The sequence below is a fragment of the Osmia bicornis genome, chromosome 12 (assembly GCF_907164935.1).
Source record: "Osmia bicornis bicornis chromosome 12, iOsmBic2.1, whole genome shotgun sequence".
Classification (NCBI taxonomy): Eukaryota; Metazoa; Arthropoda; class Insecta; order Hymenoptera; family Megachilidae; genus Osmia; species Osmia bicornis.
The window spans coordinates 5,390,187-5,413,639 of NC_060227.1; the positions used below are offsets into that span (position 1 = coordinate 5,390,187).

General features: G+C 45.9%; 1 protein-coding gene across 1 annotated transcript in view; it reads right to left on the reverse strand.

Moving 5' to 3' along the window:
- LOC114873960 (probable G-protein coupled receptor Mth-like 1) overlaps positions 1-23,453 on the reverse strand; it is a 106,018-nt gene that overhangs the window by 48,671 nt on the left and 33,894 nt on the right. The window contains exon 4 of the mRNA XM_029182775.2: positions 17,952-18,030. Within this exon, the coding sequence (XP_029038608.1) occupies positions 17,952-18,030 (79 nt within the window). The remainder of the gene's footprint in view (positions 1-17,951; positions 18,031-23,453) is intronic.

The following is a 23,453-nucleotide window of genomic DNA, read 5'->3' on the forward strand; positions in this document are numbered from 1 at the left end:
TCGTTTCTTTGTTTTTCCAGCATCGTTTCTTTTATTTTTCGTTTCTCGTTAGCGCGGACCACCCCCATCGACTTTTAATCTTCCTGTCCCGCTCGTTAAGGTTTCGCGAGACAAGAGAAGCGTCTCGGTTATCATCGCCGAACGTGCAGGTACAAAGAGTCGTTTCGTGTAGTCATTAGTTTCGGGAATTTCAGGTTGAACATACGATTTCTTCGAACAGAAATAATATTTAGCAGCAATCAAATCGTTCTCGCGTAACCCTTTGTACGCGAAGGAGAAACAGAAATACTATTTTCTCGAGGTTGCGTGCAGCCGATAAGTTTACCCTTAAATTTCCGCGCTAAACAACTTAATACGTGTACACAGAGTAATAAAAAAAACAGGAACCGAAGGAGGGAAAAGAAAATCACTGGTCTACTCTGGCGTTTACCGCCTCTTTCTCCGACTTCCTATCGTACCTCTCTCGCTCTACCTTTCGTCCCGCGACGACGGGACCGACCTTCAATTTCCGGCGAACGAGTCTAGCTGCACGATACAGAGCCAGGAAAGCACGAGTTGCCTAAACGTTGCCTCGCTTGCCAACAGCTCACAAAACGTTGCTTAATTGCACGCGAATCAGGGAGCCACGTTGCTAGACAGGGGCTAAATTAATTTCGAACTTAATTGCTACCGTCCGATTGCGTCTACGTTATCGGACAGCTGATGATCCGATAATTAATTTCTTACATTCAAACGCGTATTTCGTTAAAACGCTTTTCATATATGTTGGAAAAATAATATGAAATACGATATTGAATGAAAATTCGGGCTCTCTCCATGGTCCGCCGAGGGTTGATCCTATATTTATACCACCTGTATTACTTCGATCGAGCCAAGACCAGCCAGAAATCACTGGTAATTACTAAACAGGCCATCAACGGGCCGAATCCAAGTCAAACACGATCAAAGATCAAAATTAACACAGCGCAAACAAGCAGACCACCACCCGCAAGACCGATCGCTCCTAAATTGAATTCGATCCGCCTCGTCGTTTCCCTGGCTAGCGGGGTCCTTCGATTTCGGCGCCGAACGGAGGAAAAAGGGTAGCGAGTGATCGCGAGACGGAACGCAAGAAGGTGACTGGTTTGCCGAAAAGAACAACGGAGCTTTCAAGGGAATTGAAAATGTCTACCGATAGGTAGGCAGCTCGGTGTCGCGAAAAACGAAAAGTCACCAAGACACGGTGCCGTCCAATCCATTAAAGAGGGACAGAAGCGAGTTGGGCTCTATCCTCGCCTTGCAAATATTTGCTACATAAATCTGGCTGGCAAAACGCTCGGATCGACCCCCGCGGCGCTCGACATTTCTCCTCGCTCCTCGTACCTGCGAGGTTCAAGGTGCGTATTCACCGAATGCTGCTCGCAAACAATGCTCGCCAGAAGCTTCTAAACGCTGTGTGATTTTTTCATCGACACGTGACAGCCCTGTCCATTTTATTTACAGGATAAATTCGAGCGCTTAAAATAAATATCAAACCGAATATTGGTCCCCTGTAAATTTAGCTTAACCCGTGATAAATTTGCAGCAATATAACAAACGTTGATGCCCCTTTTCCTATATTGTAATTTTTTTTAAAGAAATCCAGTGCAGTACAAAAGAATACAACAGTGGAGAGGCACCTTTACGCGCGGCTGGCTCCCGCTGCGAGACTACATCCAAATGCGGCGACCAACTGAATGGAAACGAGAGTATCGGCTGGAGAACCAGATACGCGGAAGCCGAGCAATTTGCATACCAGTTACTAGCAACAGACTTTGGTTCCTTGTAAAGAAGCAGAAAGAAAAAGAAAAAACGGGAACTGCTTGTTGGAGGGTCTGAGAGTGGATAACACGCTTGAAATTCCGGCGGCGAACCGCGAACTGTTTACTGTTATCGATTATTGGTCCTTCACTGGGTCAATTACGAATTCCAACAGAGTAATTTGTCGGAGAGAGGGGTAACGAATTTGCCTAGTCGCTCGTAATCGTGGCCCTTTTAATCGTCCCACGATTAATCAGGCCACTAGTGGTACTCATTTTTCCAGCTGCATCGTGAATGCTCGTCGAAAGAAACTTTCGACTATGCAGGCAGTTGTTCGAGGATTTGGTGTTTCGGCTACTTCAGAATTGTTTCATGGTTCAAGCATCTGCCAGATTGCTCTGCTGTGAGTCTCAATGGTGCTCAATGAACTCGGGGAAAAATATTAGAAAATGAATTAAAATTTGTAATTGTAACTTTTCCTAAATAAATGTTCATTCAATTTGACGATTAATGTCTATTCTATAAATCCTGATCGTTCGCTGTTATCATGCAAATTTAATCATCACCCGCGGTATCGGAGCTACCTTTCATCTAAAGAGAAGGCTTCATTGACACGCGTTACTCCATTTTTGATGGTTGTTCCACCCTCGCGGGCTATACAAATTACCGAATCAAAGCCGACATCGGTATCGAATAGAAGGCAACGATGGAACATAGACGAAGGGGTATGCGCGGGGGTGGCGTGTGTGTAGAGGACGGAAGTCGGGGCGAGTATCACCCTTCGTAAACTTGCCAGGATCGACCGGGAATTCCCATTACGTCGGGGCCAATCAAAGATGAAACGTCTCCGTAGCTGGTAGACGGTTTAATAATCCCGCATGTTTGCTCGTCGAGCCCAAAAGGGCCGGGGCCCCTCGCGAGGTCCTCGAACAACGCCTTTGAGATTCATTCATATCCGAAGGAGGAGCTAATACGAAATAAACGAGAAAGCGCTTCGATAATGAATCCGCTCCTCGTTAGGATTAATATTCGTACGCGTACGAAGCAAATGTTTCGATTCTATTAGAAAGGAAACTAGACGCGGAGATAGAAATAAAGCGAAATCGCGTTCGAGCCGCGAATTCCAACGTCGCATTCCATCGTCGGTCGACTTCCTTTTTCGCCGTTCTAAGCACGACCACGCGAGAATTTCATATGCGTACGCGTACGAACGCGAGGGTTGCACCTCGGTCACGCCTCGTCGACGCTCAAGATACGCTCCAAGTTTCGCGGCAACCACGCCAAAGCGGATCTCCTCTTCCTTCGTGCGTGCACACCGAGAGACTGATTCGATTCGCGAGAGACGAGCGAAGAACAGACGAGACAGCCCCGAGAGAGAGATAGGGTTAGGGATATTCTTCTCGTGGCATCGAGCAGCTATTCTAGGACCAAAGCTTCCCGTACGCGAATATAAATGCGAGCGGAGAAATAAAAATAACACCGTCTTCTTGTCTCTCTCGTCGCGATGCTAACGACCCCCCGTTTGGTGAAATAATCGTGTAAACGTTAAAACGTCTGAGCAATCGCATCGATAAGGATCGCGAAACGGATAGAATGTCGAGAATGGCAATTAGAAACGCGATCGCGTTCCGAGGTTGGAACTGCTCGTTAAACAGTCAGAGAGACAATAACAGGTTGGGCGAGGATAAAATTTGAATCGTCGCGATGGTATTAATTTCCAGCCTGGCTTGCGCTACGTGACACCAGAATCGTGTAACAGTGGTTGGTGTCGTATAATAGAATGCCTGGTACTTATCAAAGGGGGTGGTCCTCCCGGAGGATGTGTCACTTGGGCCAGCGCTCAAATCAGATTTTCTTCGCTTAACGCCCTGTCAGTTCTCGCTTTGCAAGCGCGTTGCTCGCTTCAGGAATCACGTCGGCGTCCGTCAGGCCGGTTTATTGCATTTCCAGCGGGTTTCGTCTCGTTTTCACGGTTTGTTTCGCCCTTCATTTCCCGCCGCCCGTCTCGTCGCCGCGCTTCAACGAGCCCCGTCCTCCACCACGACGACGACGAGGACGACGACGTTTCTTCAGGGTGTCTGCGTACGAAACGCGCCGTACCGCGCCATTCTTCCAGCTTCTGACATCTTTTCGGTCGGGTCGCGTCACACTTGTATCTTTCTTCCAGTTCCGTTTCCTTTTTATCCAGTTCACCGTCTTTCGCCTTTCTTCCTCGAGCTCCCTTCCGCCGCGTCAACTTTGATACAAAGGAATCAGTCTCCTTTAACCCGTCAAACTCTTCATCCCCTTTTTTCCTATTCCCTTTCCTTCAAGGAGAATTGGATCAATTCGCGATGGAAACGGAATTTATAAGCTACACCCACGCTTCTGTATTTCAATATCGAAGACGGATAAACGAAAAAGAAATCCTTTTTAATTCGAAACAACAAAGTGGCTGTGAACCGAAATTGTCGCCACCATCCGTCTAGTACACGGTATTAAGTGTCCTTTTAAACGAGTTTCCACGTATCGGGTGTCCTTTTAACGCGGAAACCTGTCCCTTTCGTTTACGGGCACAGGAAGAAGGGTTTCGGTATCAAGCGGACGCGAAAAGTGACACCGAAACAGCCGGTTATACGACGAGGAACCCCAGCACGTGGCTACGAGCGAAGCCTGACACTCCGCAAACTGGCGTACCACGCGACTGCTTGAATTATTCAATTATTTCGCTGGAGGGTACGCGCCGGCAAGTATCATCCGCGAACAGAGACGCGACGACGTGGCTTACTACGAAATCCTGTCCCATTTTGCTTTTACCAAAATACCGTGATTTCCTCGCTGGAAATAGAGAGATTCTAAAATTATCGTCGAATACTTTGTAGAATATTTTTCATACGAATGGATCCAGTTTAAATTATTTTGAGAATCACAGTTCTCTTCGGGTATCGCGTTCACTTTAATTCTATAGTGTACTACAATGGGTCAACGATTACAGCAATTATCTTGGCCGGCTCTTGCAGCGTCAATTAACGTTCAATCTTGTCCTTTGATCGATTCTCACGGCGCTTTGGAGCGAGCCAGCTTCCTGAAAAAGAAGCTTCATCGTCCCTTTCTGCGGCTTCAGCGTTCGCAGGTCAAAGGACGTTCGACAGTGACCGGGGGCAGAGCGAGTTTATTAAAACGTTGGCCGGACCTCGTGCTAGAGGGGCATTCTTCGCGTCGTTTCACCGACTCGGAACTTTCTATCGCGGACCAACGAACGCGAGATTACTCGCGGATGAATCGTCTGAACGAGCCGGCTATTATTCCCAGCCGAGGAATGTGGAATTTTCGAAATAAAGAGGCTGGCCAAGCGCGGCACGAAACTTGCATACGACCGCTTGCGTCTACGTGCACGGAATGCGTTCAACCGTTCCGGGGCTGAAACTTCTTCGCGGAAATGAGAAGGATAGGAACGCTTTTTGACGACTCGACAGAAGTACGTTTCAACACTTTTAGAACTTCATTAGTCGTTATGACTTTCGGACTTTTTATTATCTTGCCGATATTTTGTAAAACGGTTTCGCTGTTGTACCACTTCTTTACCACTAAATTGCAATAAGAAAAGCTATCACCATGATTCTCCGCCCCTCGATGCGCAAGAATGCAAACTGCCTGTTTTCTTTGAAAGAAAAACTGAAAGCGGTGAAGTGGGTAACGCATGCCTGGCACGTAGCCAATTATCGAGGTTAATTAACGGAGCGCGTAAACAAATCGAGAGAGGATCGTTCGGTGGAAAACGCTCGTCACCCTTTCTCATTTCCGCGAGGAAATAGGGCTCCCTTGCTAACGTGAGATCGCAATGACCCCGGTATCCCTCGTTCGCTCGGTTAGACGAACAATTAGGAAGCTGTAGTTTCGCGTGTAACCACTTTACGCCTCTGCTAAACGCGCGCACTTACGTTTCTCTGCTACTTTCTTTCGCAGTTTCGATGCCGAGCACGAGAGACTTTTCATTGGCAAGCTGCGGAGAATGTTGCTGCAGGATATCGGCGCGCGTTAAAACATTTATGGAAAGAGTGTAATTTTTAAACGGGCAGAGTTCTTCTCAAAGTACACACTTCGCGGAATGTAGGACACGTACAGCCGAAATGAAATTACCGAGAGAGGTCGGAAAATAGTTTCAGCAAAGAGGGGAATACTTGACCCTACGTTGGCAATCTGGGTCGTTCGACTTTCCACGGAATTTCTATTTTTATTCAAACAAATTTTAGATATTTTAGACGATGGATCGATGAATGGAAGACGATTGAAAAATGTAAAATAGAATATCAAAACTAGGAAATTTTTATGTTACTTGGGATGCGGTGTTTTTCAAATTCTATTCATAAAAGCATCCTACCATCGTGTCTCCTATTTCTCAATTTACCTAGCCGGCAGATTTGAAGTTTGCCAAGTAAATTCCGTTTCGGGCCAGACCCGTGTTCGGTAAATAAACTGTACTTCCTTCCGGGCGCGAGAGCTCTATAAATAAATTGCAGCCGCTTTTATCGTTAGTACGTTTGATTCGCGACCGAATTTAACCCTTTTCACTGACAACTTTCGACCGACGTATACAGTCGCTTTTCCACGTTCCTTCGCCGCGGAGACAATGCTCGAGTTTACCGGTGCTTTATTAAACTTTCCAGAGGAGCTGGTTTTAACGGTAGAACGAGATGCACTCGCTGTTTATTCGACCGTGTATCGCGTTCTCTACGAACAATGAAAACCGACCTAAGATCGGTTCCAGCATGCTCCGACGATGCACGATTTTGCTAAGCGATAAAATCTACGCTGTTTAGGCGCAGGTTGCAAGACTCGCTGAATCGTGTACCGAGTTACCGTTACTCCTTGCTAAGGAAACGCTATCGATATCCTCGAGTAATAAGGAACTGCTGGCATCGATCAGCTTGCGAAAGCAATTCCTATTATTGAACCGAGGAAATGAAAAGGAACGAGGCGTTGTAAAATAGAATTTCGTTGAATCGAATCGAACTGTTCCGATCGTCGCAAATTTTCCACTTCGTATAAATTATCAAATAGAATTGCAAAATCGATTACGGTCATCGAAGTATCGATAATTTATCTGTACGAGCTTGAAATTAATCCTTCCTTATTTCTATGGAAAGAGAATCGAAGATCGATCAATTTACCGGAGATTTGGTCCGAGTTTCTCGCTAGATCCGCTTTTCCAATTTATCCAACTACATAGTCGGAACGGAGGACGGTCTATAGAGTGTTCCAAATGGCTACCGTCTGTGGTATTAATCATTGACGAGAGTTCTGCAGGATTCACTGGTCAATTTGAGTCGTTATTAGTCACTATTAATTACCGACCCTTTTCAATCCTTTCCGGTTGAAGCTCGCAGAGGGCTGCGATTATTCCAATCTCTTTATGCAACTCAGAGAAAGTGTCCAATTATATCCCGAATATGTAAATGTGACTCGGACAATTTTCGCAAATTAAAATTCTTCAAAAAATCTTTGAAGATTCAGAACTTTTAACTTTCTCACGAATCTTGTATCTAATTCATTCAAGAATTTGCAATCAACGTAGCGGATGGAAAAATTCCAAGCATCCAGCAATAATCTACGAATCATTTCGTTTCGTTTCTTAGAACAACCGCGCAGAATCCATTTCTCGATACCCATATAAGCACGGAGAATAATCCGAAGTTTCGCGGATCGAGCAACCCTGAAGTTAATGAGCCACGTCGAAGACACCACCGTCGAGGCGTTGCAACGCGGCGGGAGAACAGGAGGTAAATCCGCGAATTCCGCGTCGCGTTTTCTTCTTCCGCGCGTCCTTCGTGCCTACTTGCACGCCAGTTGGAATTCTTCTTTCTCCGGGCGACGCGGCGCAGATGGTCGAGCAACTTTTTCACGGCTAAGGATCAAGTTCACCGCACGACGATCGTCGCTGCAACGACGAGCAAAGCCTGGTCCCGCGGGTGATGCAGGTGCAGCCTACGGCCGGGGTCATCGACACGACTCCCCGCTGTTCCTCGCGCTCTTTCATCCCACTTTCTGCTTCCTCCTCGAGCTGCGTTACCGTGTTACCGACTTTGCGACCGGGAATGAAAGCAGCGGCGAAAAAAAAGATTCGAAATCACCGAAAGCCGCCTGACCTCCTTCGAGAAGATTCATTTTTTTTCACGGATGGATTAGACGAATTAAAATGAATCGATTGGAAATCGGTCATTTACCTTCGTGAAATTAATTAAAATTGAACGGATTAAATTGTATCGCGGTAATTTAAATTTAGCCGAGGTTAATCGAGTAGATCGCAATCACGAGCCCCGGTTACGGAAGATGAAACGCGTACGATGCAATACGATCCGTGGCAATGTCACGCTGTGGAAGTTCACTGTCAGAGAAGCGTGGAGCTCGTAATTTCTACCATCTCCCCGAGACCGAATCTCCTCTAACTCTTCGCACCGCTTAATTTCCGCCTCCGTCTCTTCCCTCTATCATCGAAACTTCACCCTTTCCTTGTCTTATCGAGACTGGATTCATTTCACGCGCGTTCTGCTAACTAACTTCGACAATGAAACAATGATTAGTACGATCGTTTCCTTCTTCTCTCGATATCGGTCCGAGACTTAAATCTCTACTGATCCGGCTTCAAACTCGTGTTCAACTAGTTACTATCTACCTTTTAACTCGCCAAGATCGGTACCTTGATTAAGTTCGAGTTACAACCAAGTTCGAACCACGAATGACCTCGATTCAATTTATTATTCAGCTGGTCTTGAAACTTTAGTTTAAGTTACCTCGGGTTTTCGTTGGTCTTAACCCTTTGCGGAGTTTGGCACAGCAGGAGAAGGGGTTGATTATTCATTTCTAACAGGGATTTGATTGTATCGCTTCCGAAGCGAGGTGGACGATTAAAAATTCACGCGGTCTGTCGTCTGGGAGCGTCGCGACGAAGCCTCGAGTAGCAGAAAAACGAGACGAATGCTGAAAAGCAAGGGTGCGTAACTTGGCACCGGGCTCTTTCGTACGCGTGTGCAAATCATGCGTGTAACGAGAGCCCTGCGCGAATGGCTAGGGCTCTGTCCCTTGCAAGTTTCCGGGGATAACGACGTGAACAGCGCGAAAGAGATAACGAGGAGAAATTTAGGGCGATTCTGTTCGGGTTCCTTCAATCCCGAAATGGCGAAACTCTGTAACGGTGAGAAGTTATGGTTAGCCATGCGAGAAGTGAAAATTAACCATGGTTCGTGTATGCAAACGAAACGGAGAAAGAGACGAAAATTACACCCTAATGGAGGATTCCACTGTTTATGATAAATCTGTTACACGCAATTTACACGTCGAAGGGAAAATTTGATGGAAATTTCAGCTTGTACATATGTACAACACGGAATGGAATGGTGTAACAGGAAAGCTGACTAATTGGATATCAACTGGAAGCATGTTAACACGAACTTAATCCCTCGGTTACACGGGGTGACACACATATGACTTTTGTTCTCGGATTAGCCTGTTAAAGCGTCATACGTACAAAGTTTATAAGGCTTCAAGGAAGCTATCGCGGGACGGAAATCGCTTAATAAGCAGATCTCTAACGGGCGAGATTTCAGCGAGGCATAATAGACATAGTCGGTGCAACGTCTGTTCCCGGAAAGCAGACATTTATTCAAAGGGGATGAGTAAGACGCCCAAAGAGTCGTAAACGAGTTACTCCTACGCGTTTTGCGACGAATATATACATCACCGTTCCTTTGTTTCCCTTTCCTTCTGCATAGTGCAATGTTGCTTTAGGAAAAATTCCAAAAATTCAACTTTCTTTGCATTTTTGAATTTAGCAAATCGTATAAAGAAATCCCACCGTTACATAATTTCGTCTTTTCATCCACTTACTGGCAAGGAAGGAACAGTGAACTTTGAATACAAAGGGGAAAAGCTACGACTGGAAGTAAACGCACGTACACCTCCCTTAAAGCAGAGCCGAGCTGCAAAACGTAGCCAATAAAAAAAGGCCAACGACTGTAAGAAATCTTGGCGACCGAAAATACGGAGTACAAGACGAAACGCTGCATTGTGCAGTCCCCGAACGAGGAGAAAGACGTATCGCGTACATTGGCACCGGTCGTGGGACAGGGAGAGACAGAAGCCTATGGGGGATGCAGGAAGTTGGACGCAACTCCTTGGCACAGCTTCCTAAGAAACTCGTGGTCCTCTCCCGAGGGAACCATGTTCCAAATCCTAACGACCGTTCATGATTTACTCTCTGCCCGCGTTAACAGCGATGACATTCGCGATACACCCCCGTCTGATTCTCGGAGCAATTTCTTTGATAAATAACATCCCTTATCTATGAACGCCTTCGGTCAGCGAACAAAGTCCCTCTGTGTTCGGACAAGCGAAGGGTCGTCGAGTTAAGTGTCTGTTCGACAAACGACTTTAGCTTAGGGATGTTCGTGGACATGGTTTTTGAGGATGTCGTATAGACGAAGAAATTAAGAGGTTCCTATGGGAAACATTAATTAGAGTTCTTGTATCGTGCCAGAGGAGAATGTAAATTACGGTATTCGGCTTTCGTGGTACTCTGATTTATCTACGTGAAATTTGATTCAACACCGAAAGAGCATCGTTTCGATTTTAAGCAGAGTGTCAACGTTTCGAGCGACGCCTACGGTGATCGAGCATCGTCGACTGTTAGAATCGATCGGTCTCAGATGGGATCGGATAAAATGCAAATAACCCGAAGGAGGAAAGATCGCATCGGGGCGTATTAACGCGGGAGAAATTGAAATTCTATCGATGGATGGATCGAACAGGGTGAGCAATGTTCACAGACGAAAGGAGGAAGCCGGTTTCCCCGTCGGCCGGACACCGTGGTGCGTGATTCACTCAAGTAATTCCGATCACACGAACGGTCTTAGCGTGGTAATGGCGGTGCGTGACGGCGAATCGCTTCATTCGAAAACGAGTTGCGAACCTGGTGGACGACGTTATGTACATCGTCGTCTTGGAACGCAAATGAGGACAGGCGAGATGTACCGAGCCGCGCTCGAACCGGTCTCTTACATGCAACAAAATCTCGCTTCATCGACGTTTCATTACGAATGTTATTGATACTTGCGGACCTTTCGAAAACGTCTACCGCCGTCGTGATTATAGGTTACCGGGTCACTAAGAATGGGGTACCAGGAAGATTACCCGTGTCCCATGATTTCTTCGAGTTACGTGTCTAAATTAGTGCAGATTAATCATCTAACTACGGGAGGGCGTATGAGTGCGCCCTGAAATGGGAGCGCGAAGTTGGCTGACTATAAATGTTTATTCTACTGGACACTGATATTATCGGTCCTATCGCGAGCCGTGGTCTCGATACTAGAAAATTATATAAAAATTTTAATAAAAATGCCTTCCATTCGTATTTCTATGCTACGAAGTTCCCTAATTAAGTACCTCGAATGGATCACGTGAAAAGCACCCCAAAAAAGTATAACTCATCTACGCGCAAATCTCAATTACTACGAATTATCATTATTACGCAGCAATAACAAAATACGGCAATTTATCCGTTAATACTCGGCCATTTATTTACTCCACGCTCCGGGCATTTCTAATTGGCGTGCATTAAAACAAGAGGAGCTCATCTGCCAGCAGGAGACGAACACTCGGGTCTCTGGGTTTGCAGTAATTAAGTCTGTGGCGTATTACGAGCAGTCTCGTGAAAGGACCGAAAGGGAAACGTCGCTAAAGAAACATCATAGACGCGATTCGACGAAACAGCGAGTGTACGGAGCCAACGTAGCGGACACCGATGCCTACCGTCTCAAAGGAGTTAGCCTAGGTCTTCGAAGTTTCGAAACGTCGCTTGTGATTCACTGCCGACCACCTCGGACATCCATAATACACGCTCGCGCGAGCCTGACAGTCGTGTAGGATTCACTTTGGAAACTGCAACGGTAAACGCGGTGACGATTCCGTCTATCTTTACGTGGACAGGTCGTTGACTAGCCAAGACGGGGACGTTTCCTTGCGGCCGGAGAACCGGTAGTCACGTTGACTTAATGCAATTTGCATGCATTATCTAACGCGTAACAAGCAGGCCCGCGAACCAAGGGAAAGGAACGGGCCAAGTCGTTAACCTCGTCGGTGATCCAGAAACGGAGTCGAAGGACGAGCAGCGTCATTTTTCGTACATCGCGATTTCCTTGCCGTTACGAGGCCAAATTGCTCGTTAACGAATAATTTACGATAATGTAATCACCTGATAACCAATGGAATTTATTCAGATTGGAGACCAATCAGAGATACTATTCCTCCTTTTACTGGTTCATTGATTAGGTTGATGGGAAAGGTTTCGATTTATTCCTCGATTCGAGATCAGTCGTTTTTTTTAACCGAATGGAATGCCAAGTTGAATTTCAAAGATTCGCAAAAGCTGATATTCGAACTAGGATTCGAATATACGACAAAACTTTTGCATCGATCTAATATTTCATCGAGAGATTCCATTTCCCCTGGCCTTTGACTCGCTTTTCGCCCGGCAAATCGATCGCAATTCCCAACTCTCTTTTCCGCGCTTCGTGATAAACGTTTCGCGGTAAACGATCTCGTTCCGGTGACCGTCTGCTCGGTCGCCTAGTTTCGTAAATCGCTCGAGTTTTATTTATGATCATCGACGAAACCGGTGGTCTCCCGGTGCTATCCACCACGTTCGAATATATACGACTATTTAGCGGATCTCGTGATACCGATTCGCTTTATACCGCGACGAGTGCCAAGAAATTTTTCCACGGGAAACACGGCTTCTTGCCGGTCCGCCGTGCCGTCACCGATCGAAAATAGTCCCGCGACCCTGCTGGCTGATGGATTATAAACACTTTCACTGCGATTTCTCGTTGATCCCTCCTACTTTTAATTTTACTCGACACCCAGTCTGACCTGCATCCTCGATCAAGAATATTGCAATACCGAACGCGTGACAAAATGATGCAGGAACTACTTTCCAAGTAAACTGGATTACGCGATGAAACTCAGGATACTTACTGGCAATTACGTTGCGATTCATCTTGAGTAGCTTTCACAATTTCCTTGCAATTAATAAACTGTCGGTATACCGACGGTTGCCTATTCCTTTTTACTTCAGAGATAACCCTCGGATTTGACTACTCTATTCGAATCCATCGTGTTCGAAAGCAATCTATAGAAAGGACGCTTCTCTTTCCGAGCTGCAGACGAGCGTCTCGAATGCAGTCCGCCCGGTCTGAAGCAATATTTGGACTCGGTCGTGCCGGCGAGTGTCAACAGACCTTAGGAAGAGGACCGGTCCAGCACGGCTGTCCAACGTCGAGTATACATGGAACTCGCTTCGAGAACTCGATTCTCCCGTCGACTTTACGTCGCTTCGGACCAGTCTCCGCTGTTCGTAGGCAGACGCAGGAGCCAGGGTTAAAACCGACAGCAACGACCGCAAACGTGACGGTCAGCGAGATATCCTGTTGCTACCGCGTCCACAGTCTCGAGGATCCCTCGAAGAAGTTTGCCCGATCGAAACCGGGACTACTACTCGTCCTCGGGTTAAACTAATTTACCCGAGAATTCCCCACCCCCTTGAAAAGCTATCGAACTAGAAGTCTCTTCAAGATCCCTGTAGTCGATGCTGTTCGTCGGTGTGTTACGCCATAAAGGGGCACGAAAGAAGAGAAAGAGAAGACTCTCACTCTGTGCTTGGTCGGCTCGCGAACACTGGCTGAATTCAATTAATTAGTCCGACCGTCCGAACGAATTACTTAAACGACCCAGAGAAACGAACAGGGACACGCTTTGAGAGTCTTGTAAATTCAATGTTTCTGCGTTTTCAGGAGGATGTCTTCCGAAATGACTAAATTTTAATTAGATCAGAAGCACCGCGACGAGATGATTATTACGAAATTCTAAGAGGATCCGCACCCAATTTCTCGACGATGTGGGTCACGCTCCGTTTGGCATCGACTCGTACAAGACACGACGAATCGTCGATGAATGAGAATTTAATCTATTTATAATACCTCTGGGCCGATTTTCAAACAGAATTCGTACCAGTTTCTGGCCGTCGACGAATCTCGTGGCGAGCCAGCGGTTTTTCTGTTCTTTTTGGAGAGAGAGAGGATAGTCGATTCGGAGCGGCCGACCGGTCAAGAGATCCGGTGACTGCGGAAAATTAGATAACAGAATTAATGAGCTGCTGTGTTCGAGAACAGAAGGGAGCTTAATCAAGGCTCGTTGGGATGCGAACCACGACAGACCGGCCGGTGTTCTTGATCACGTCCTCGGCGTCTCCGAACCTCACTTTTCTCTTCTTTTCGGCTTTCTTGCCAACTATCCGCGTATCGCGCGTTCGTTTAAGCACGACTATGTTACTGTCGACGCAACTTATCTTTCTTGCTCAACGATGCGCTCGTCAACGACCTTGTTGATTGGCAATTCCACTCGTTTTTATCAATTTCCAATCTGAAGCAGTTACGCTTCATCTGCCATGCTGTCGTCTTTCACTGGTTTTCATCCGGCTACTGGTACGTTTTGCAAATCGTACGAGTTCTTCTTCGGCAAGAAATTCAATTTCGATTTAATCAAGCAATAACTAGATACACGTCCGACGGCTTTGAGGTGTAATTTCAGCAAGATCCAAGCGAGCATCGTACTTTCGTCGATGCTATTAATTCACAAAAGCGAGCGATAGGGAGGGATCCTTGTGTAGCCAAAGAACCGGAGTACCGATGTAGTTATCGGGGACGAGATAAACGAACTTAATGAGCCCACTCTTCGAGAACAGTGGAGACCCTAACGACAGGACACGTACAAGTGTACACGTACGGTTAATACACTTGACCACCATTCACAGACGACACACACCGCCTTTGTTCGCCACAATGTCCCGCTGCTTTGACCATTGTTTTGCAAGCAAGCATCGAGATTAGCGTTTCTTTGCCGTTGACAATGATCGATTGTGCTAAGGGCGTACACCGGTGTCCAGCCGTTTCCTTTGAATCGCGACACACGACTCGCGACAACTTTCTTTCCGAGATAAATTTCTACCTCGAAGATTCAGGATACGCTTTCCAGCTTTCGAGAAGCTTGCGTACAGGCATAAAAGGACACTCTCCGAAGCATCGTCGACGAGTTCAGGGGGTAAAGACGTTCTCGACGAGCCTCGCCGCGACTCAGCCATCCAGCCTTCTAGAATGCAAATTCGTTTAGCGAAGAAACTCGCTGAGTGCATCGCCGCAGTCTCGAGTGCACATCAGCAGCCGGCAGCAGGAACTGCCAGCGACGAGGTCACGGTGTATTCCTTGTGTGCGTGCGTTACGGCTACAGTGACCGTGGGAAGCTGCTGGATGGTTAGGTAATTGAAGAATTTCTCAGAAAATGGGCACACGCGTGCCGAGGCGGAGGCGAGCGGGTAACGCGAGTGCGCGATGCTCACCTACGACGTTTCAGCGTAAAACATGCTTCAGAGGATCGAGAGGATGGGGATCCTCGATGGGAGATGATCTCTTGCAATATTTTCATATTTGTCGAATCTCATAATTAAAGAACCACGAAATCGTAAGATCGTGGAAAAAGAGATTGGTACAGCAGCTGCAGAAACATAAAATCGAAAAGCAATAGAACTGCAGTCGTTGTGCAATCCTTTTCCGAGCACTTAACGTCACTACCTCTTCGCGGTGTTGCTCAACGCGTTATTAACACGTTCGTAACACGCGGCTAATTAAGTTCGATAACTTATTGCCTCTCGTGACACCGATTTCTCCTGTCGAAACCTACTTTCGATTTATTGGAAATCACCTTGAACGGGGAAAAAAGGCAACGAGGAAATGGATCTATCCGCGACGAGGCTCTGGCAAACGTTCGGGCACAGCCGCAAATGACACCGGGGCTAATTTTCCGGCCGGAAAATCACGGAACAGAGCAGCAACCGTGAACGCAACGTGTCGGTGACACCTCAACAAGTGGATACAACGCGTGCGCACATGTCGTTGACGTTTCGAAAATTCGCGGATAAAAGCTTATATACACCAGCGGTCAGGGTTCGTCGAACCGTTCGCCTCTCGCGGAAATTCAGGGTCATCGATGCGGATGCACCGAATCGATGCGATTATTTTTGGAGCCCGTTTCGATGCCCGATATTATCCCTCGAGTTGCAAACACGTCCGATCAAAGGAGGGAATAAAGATGGTAATTTAAGAGGGTAACAGATGTTGACTTTCAATCCTGTTTTCGCGGTTTAATTAAGGGCATTCGAGTTGCAACAAAATAGCAGAGGGAGCATTCTCTTTGGAAATAAAGAACTCTTTCATGTTTCGCGAATGTCACGAAGCATCAAAGCGAAGCAAACACAAAGTGTAATATATACCGTCGTAAAATCATTCCCCTAGTGCCATTAGTTTTACAACAGCCTGTATGATCGGAAAAAGCAACCGCAGGCGTGCATAATCGTCCGTATCGAGATTCAGACACGAACTGCATTTAATTGGATACGATTCGATTCAACTGGGGCAAAAGGGGATGCTCGATACGTTTATGGTTCGAAAGACCATTGATGTTGGGACGAAAAACAGGAATAAGAAGGGACGGTTAAAATAGAGAAGCAAGTGACGAAAGAAGAGTAAGACGTTGAGGACGAAGGAACAGGGCGAAAGAAGCTGAAAGCGGTCGACGAAAAAAAAAAAAGGTGAGAAATGAGCCATGGTCGAAGGATCAGACGAAAGAAGTTTGAAAAGGAGACGAGGAAAAAGAGGATAAAGAAGGAGAGGCCCGTTATGGCGACCGTGTTGCATCGCATTAACCAGTCGACCGAGTGATCTTGATCTCATCTCTCACCGTGCTGCCCTGCTTCTTTTACCGCGGATCCTTTAAGCGTGATCCGGTCTCTAACGATCGCGATCTACCGAGTTTTAAGCGGTAGATTTATCACCTTAATCTTCTACGTTTGCAAAAACGAAACTCCATTTGGAGATCTAAATACCTATAGATAAAAGCTTAAGAGCCGTGCGTCGCCGACCTTCCGGACGGATCCTTGATATTAACATCCTGTATTTTCATTCCGTACAATTCTGATTCATCGCGATAATTGCCCGCAACTATTTCCCGCGATTATCCGCTCCAGCGTGTTCGCGAGAGAAAAAAATAACGGCTTCAGAAACTGTTTTTCCCTAACATCGAATAACGTACCGTTTCGCAATCGTTCGACCGTTATCGTACGCTATCTTTGCACGCGATTTACTCTCGCGGCCGCGATGAATTAATTGCCGGCGAGCTTACGCTGTTACTCGCGTAATTGCGCGCCGATTGCGTAATTGCGAGGTAACGAGCAGTGGCCTTCTGATCGAAGACGACCGAGTCGGTTACGCGAAACTCGGCCAGGTCGATGACCCGGGACCAGGCGTTAATTAACGATGTACACAAACCATGGGGTTACGCTTCTCGCACCGGGACAGCTCTTCCACGTTCCCGTTACAACCTCCGTTTCCTGTTTGCCCTCGAAAATTCCATCGCAAATACACCATGAATTTTCATCCGACGTGATTACCCGTCATTTCGTCAATGTATTTTCTTCATTTATAACTTATGTATATTTGCATGCAATTGAAAATAATAGTAATAATATTTAACTTCAGGTGTGAGTTCTAATATTCATGCAACCTACGAGGGCAAGAGGTTAATTGCAATGCGAGGATGGATCGCCACGAGGCTGTCTCTTAAGCTGATAGCCGTATCAGTTAATAAGACGGTGAATTTAATGATGTATATGAGAAGATAGTGATTGTACAATATTCGCGTGCGAAAGGTTAATTGCAAATTGCGAAGGGAAATCGCTAGGAGATTCTTCTTTAACCCTTCACGCAAATCCATCCGCAAAAACTTGATTAAACGATCGGTTTATTACTTGCTTCAACGTTTCAAAGAAGAATTTGTATGTAATTCAATTTTCAATTTTAAAGTTTCTAACGCGTGAACGTTTCGAAAAACGACGAATAGGATATCGTAAATGTTTCACGGTAAAAGGATAGAAAAAAGAAGTTAGGATGAAATAAATCTAAGGTGGACAGAATCGCTGATAAATTCGATTCGAAACCGGTCACACGGAAGAGCACACACGTGGCGAAATTCTTCGCCGCAGAAGCATCTCCCTCTATCCCTAGGTGATCAGACAAAAGAAGAGCAACACTCACCTGAACGTCCACCAGATGTTGAAGCACATCGTGTTCAGCCAGAAGAACGCAGCCAGGAAGAAGAAGTGCGCCATGATTGCTGAAACAGAACGAGAAAAATGGTCTTTGTTACAAACTTCTTTGCTCGTGTGGTTAAGACGCTTACGGGAAACGCTTTTCTTTTTCTAAGGGAGGAATCATTCTTCTTCCGAATAACAGTGTCTTGTACGTGAGATAAAAATATTGTTTCAAATAAATTTGTTGCATCTTAACCCTTTATCGTATTATTTACCCCATGATCCAAACCCCAAAGGGTTGAAACTTCTACAGTTCTCGATCGAACGTCGAAGAAAAGATTCGATCAATCTTTTCAACGCGTCCTTCCAGCTGAAACGGAACCGCTGAAAAGCGTCGAAACAAAAGGACGCAGAATGTCAGTTCCCAGGTTTGCGATGAACGCTTAAAGATTCATGAATCAGAGGGGTGGATGTTCAGGCTGTGGCCTGGCGAGGGCCAGACGAAACTCCGGGGAGCGACAGCTTTTCTAAAGATCTATTTGAAAAGATGCCTGGATGACAAGGGAGGGTAACCGGTGGGTCTCGATCAATTTTTCACTTGGTTCTTGGTAGTCCTGCCGTGGCAAGAACATCGTACGCAGCGTTTCAACCGCGACCATTAATTTCTGAGAACTCGATGGTCCGACGTACGCGTGGACACCTCGTGGATGAAAAAAAAAAGAGCTCTTTTCGATCGAGCACCACTCGTACAAAGGAGGCTTTCTTCGAAAAGGGGAAACTCAGGTGGCTAGCAAAGAAAACTGGTCGGGATGGTTTGTCCGTCGCGAGGGGTTGCAAAGTTGCCACGCGAAATGGGAGCTGAATTGTTCCGCCGTTGAACGCGCTCCATTTTGTGAAGCACAGCCGCGAGCTAATTGAAGTATAAATAGGTAAAAACTCAATCGACCTGTTTACATAATCGCAACGTTGACAAAAAGCTGGTGGAACGCTTTGTATCGGGTAGCATTATTCGACGGACGTTCACCGTGCGCGATAAACACGGGAAAATGGACTGGTTTCGACATCTAAATTGATAGAGTACCATTGTTGCAGGCGCATATTTAATTATACATAGTATTATCGCGTAAAGGGTATCAATTATTTTCCTTTATGGATATGATCAATATTGGCTGCAGTATATTTTCCATTACGAAGGGGCGCGATTGTTACGTGACCGCGGAAAACAATCGGTTTATATATTATGAATGTGCAATACTGCAAATTCTCATAGCGTATCAGAAACAAATGCAATTATTTCTAAATTGAGACAGGTAATCAAACCTCCCCTCAATTAAGCTAATTAATCCCTTGACGCTGGATCTATTCAGAAAATTATTATTTATTTATATATCAACGCAGAATAATAGAATTTAAAAGATTTTTAATATTTGCCTTAAAAAAAAAGAAAAAAAGAAAATGCGAGGTAATAGAGATTTCGTTCTGGATTCATTTATCACGCGTTAACGGTGCATCCCATCGCGCTGAATCTTACAAATGAAATCTCGCGCGATTTCGCAGCGAGATAGAAACGGACGAGCGTAGAAACGCGCGTTCAAGGAACTCTTGTGACGCACGTGGAACTTTTGTAATCGAGGTACTCGCCATGATTTGCATTCACTTCGTTATGCACCGTCAGTCACGGTCCGCGGTACGCCATATGTAAATGTTTACAATCATCCAGCTTTTTTCCCATAAAATATTACGGACGTTCCGCGGACTGCAGCCGCGCACCGTGCAATTAACGATCATTCCTTTAAACTGTGAGAAAGCGCGAACAGCTTGAAGACTACAGCCTTGAATTAAGAACGGAGTGATTAATGTTGTGAATTCTCTGAAAATCGATGATCTATAAAAATTTGAAAAATCACACGAGTAGTGCCCTTAGGCGTTACGAGAGGTTGATTAACGAAGCAACGAGAGTGACGCTTGTCGAGGGATTACCGCGGACCTGAAGGAAAAGCCGGCGACAGGCGCGGGCGTTTCGAAACTGCGCGATTTTCCATTGGCTCGAGGTTGCTCGAAGCAGGATTAACGGCTGCTACGTGGGAAAGTCCTCTGATAATTCTTCGTCGAAAGGTTTCCGCGCGCGGAACGGCTGCCGGCGGCATTTATCGCGCGACCGTTTCGCCCGGAAATAATTAAATTTCCAAAACTAATTACACCACGTTGCAATTATAACTCCGACGACATTCATCCGTGAACACCGGCCGACCTCCCTGTTCCGTCGTCCGTGGTCGGCTTAACATCGTGGGGTTGACGAAATCGTTTCCATGCGACACTGCCACCCTTCTTTTCAAATACACAACTTTACGCGTCGAGTTACGTTCTTCTCCAGTTTATTGTTTATCCCGTTGCGTTATAGTTCGTTTTCCCCTTTCCGACGAATTAGAAGTCGAGAAGGGCGGATAGAGTAACAAAAGTGAAAGCGAAAGCGAGGAAAGTGACACGGAGAAGAGGGGTTGAAATCGCGCGGGCTCTTTGCCATGGTAATAGAGTTTCTCCGCGAGCGGAATACCCCTTCGAATTCTCTTCTTTCTTCCCGTGAAACTTGTACCCGTTGATTAGTAACGAGAAACAAGGAGGATCGATTGAATCGCTTCATTTGCGTCTTCAGTTCGGTGTCACCGAAACTTTCGTACAGTTTGATTGACCCTAAATGCGATTGGTTAAACCCTTGCGTCAGAGCGAATTGATGAACTGTTTCATAAAAGAAAGTTCACCTTTTACGAGCAAGTCTAGACATAGACTGTAATACCAAAAAAAGAAGAAATTGTCGTAAAAATTGTTACGCGGAGAAAAGTTCGAAGGACAAGAAGCTGAGATGTTTGAATTGGACTGATTTACGATGGGGTACAGTCTGTCGAAGCCTATCGATCATCTTTTTAAGAGCAACCTTGTCTTTCACATTTTACCTTGATATAAACACTGACGTAACAATATTTTCAACATTATCCTCTTCGATCGTTGAAAGTTCGCAGGAACAATTTCGGGTGGACGGTTAACGAGAACGATAAAACTTCGGGATCGTTGCAATCGAGCGCAGCTAGTCACGTCTGTTCCAATGTTTTTCATTATCGGGCGGCAACTAATTTCGTGCCGCTCGTTGAAATTGACCCCCGGAGAGAGAGAGAGGAGGGAGGGAGGAGGAAAGGCCGGGAACACAGGGAATAACGAGTACCGCAAGAGAAAAGAGGAGTGGAAAACGGTCGACGCGAGGGGGTTAATTTAAGTCACGAAGACTCGAAGGAAGATAGCCACGAGGGCGAGTGTCAAGGGTTGAAACGTCAGCTAGTTAAGGGTCCCGATTTGCATGGGGTCGGAATTAGATTGCGCCGCCTTGACCCGTCGTTTATCCTTTTCTCCGTTAGCGCGGGCGTCTAATTGCCAGGGGTGCGATACGCACCCCTTCGGGCTGCGAGTAAATATGTGTCTCTTAATGTTCAAAGTGAAACAAAGTATACTAAATAAAACAGGAAAGAAATTTGTCTTCCTTTATTACCGTTCAACGAATTCATCCCAGTCTAAACCACACCTCCGTAATCTTCATAATTCACCGCCGCGAAGACAGAGAATTAATCAACAGGCGGAAGAAGATGCAACTACCGTAAGAAACGCGTGCTGTTCAATCGGTTAATTTAATTCCCGGGTCAATTTAGCTGCGAAACCAATCGCAGACCGAGTGTCTTCCCTCGAACGGAAGAAACTCGTTAGAATATCTAGCACGGTTCAGTGGACAGTAACATCAGAGATTAACGCCGGCGCATTAACATCGGTGATTAAGTTAAATACCTCGGAATAGCACCGCGACGAGTCATAATTAAATCATACAAGATTTATTACACCGTACCGATTTAGACGGGATTAGAGTTCGAATTGAACGCGAGCGGGCGCTTCGTTCTAGCGGTCTCTAGGAAGGGTTGCTGCACAAAGATGAATTATGAAAGTTAGCGACACGCCCGAGGGACGCTCGATCGGTCAGTTGAAATATTAAGCTGGAAAAGAACGACACACCCGGGGATCCCGATTCAACCCGGCAACTTCGCTCCCAGAACGCCGACAATGCTAATCCCCTCCAACCCCTTTTGGAAAAAGTTGAACAGTTTAGCGAGCTGAAACGTTACGGCTTAACTCGTCGGATGGTTAGCTTGTTAATGAAACGAGAGACTAAACTGTTTACGAATCCAAATGCGTACCTCATTAATCCGTTCGATCAATATTAAGGACACCTGACGGTTCATTCTACGTTACTTAAAATTTATTTAATTTCTAAGATTTGGAATTAAATTAAAATTCGGCCCGTCGTCCAAGAGTTGAGATTTATTTCATTTCTACATCGTTGTGACTTAATAATTCGGTCAAACAAATGGAACAGGCATAATTTAACGAGCACGTACGGCTGTCGAAACATCGTTAAAATCATTGTTGAAATTGAAAAATAATATTGACAAAAGAGTAACGCGATATTAACAAAAAGCATACCGCGTTGAGGAAATTCGAGTCAGCTGGGATATCGAGCGGTCGTGCGAGGGAAGAAAATCGAATTGGACGCGGAACAAAAATACTCGGCCGTCTTGGCGCAAATTACAAGCGCAAGCAAACGGATAAATTCGACCGGATTAATAAAAGTCGCCCGCTTTTCCCAGGAAATTACGATCGGCGTTTTTACGAGTTATCGGCCGTGCCGTTCCCAGTACGACCGTGTCCGCGATTTTACGGCCGCGATCCGCGTTATTTCGAGAACCGCCAGACTACGGCTCGTTCGCGTACACCTTTACATCCACAATTCTGGCGTGGAATTAATTGGTGCCACGTAGCGAGCGTCGAAAATCATTTTTCCGAAGAGAAGCTACGACGCGTCGACGCTTCGTGTAAACGATTAACGCGAATAAATAAACGGGTCGGGACAAAAAGAAAACCGTTGGCGCGGCCGGAAAAATTTATGGAACGAAACGCGGAGGATTAATGAATTTAGGAAACGCGGGGGAAACTCGAGGGGAAAAAAAAGAATTCGCTAAACGGAAGCGCGAGGAAGAACGAAGAGGTGTAGAGGAGGCTCGTTATCCGCGGAAACTCGACACCGTCCACGATATCCGCTACAATATTAATAATCATCGTGGACTCGCGTTAAAATTCGTTCGAAACGTCGCGTCGACATGTTCGTACCTGGTCGTATTTACAAACGGGGTCAGCGCCGTTGTTGGACAAACAGCGCGTCGTGTAAAGCAATTTAATCAAGCCCGCGATAAAACTGATGCGACGAATATTAGATTCGAAAATGAATTGCTAGTATAAATCCCGCGTGAAATACGAATACGCGAAAACTTATGGACTGCGAAATACGAGAAAAAAAGCGAGAGTGCTGCTGGTATAATAGCCCTATCGAAACTGTACGGGATATTTACAACGCGCTTCAACGACACGGTGGTTTGAAAAAAAAATAAATAAAAACCGAAACATTCGGTGTGTG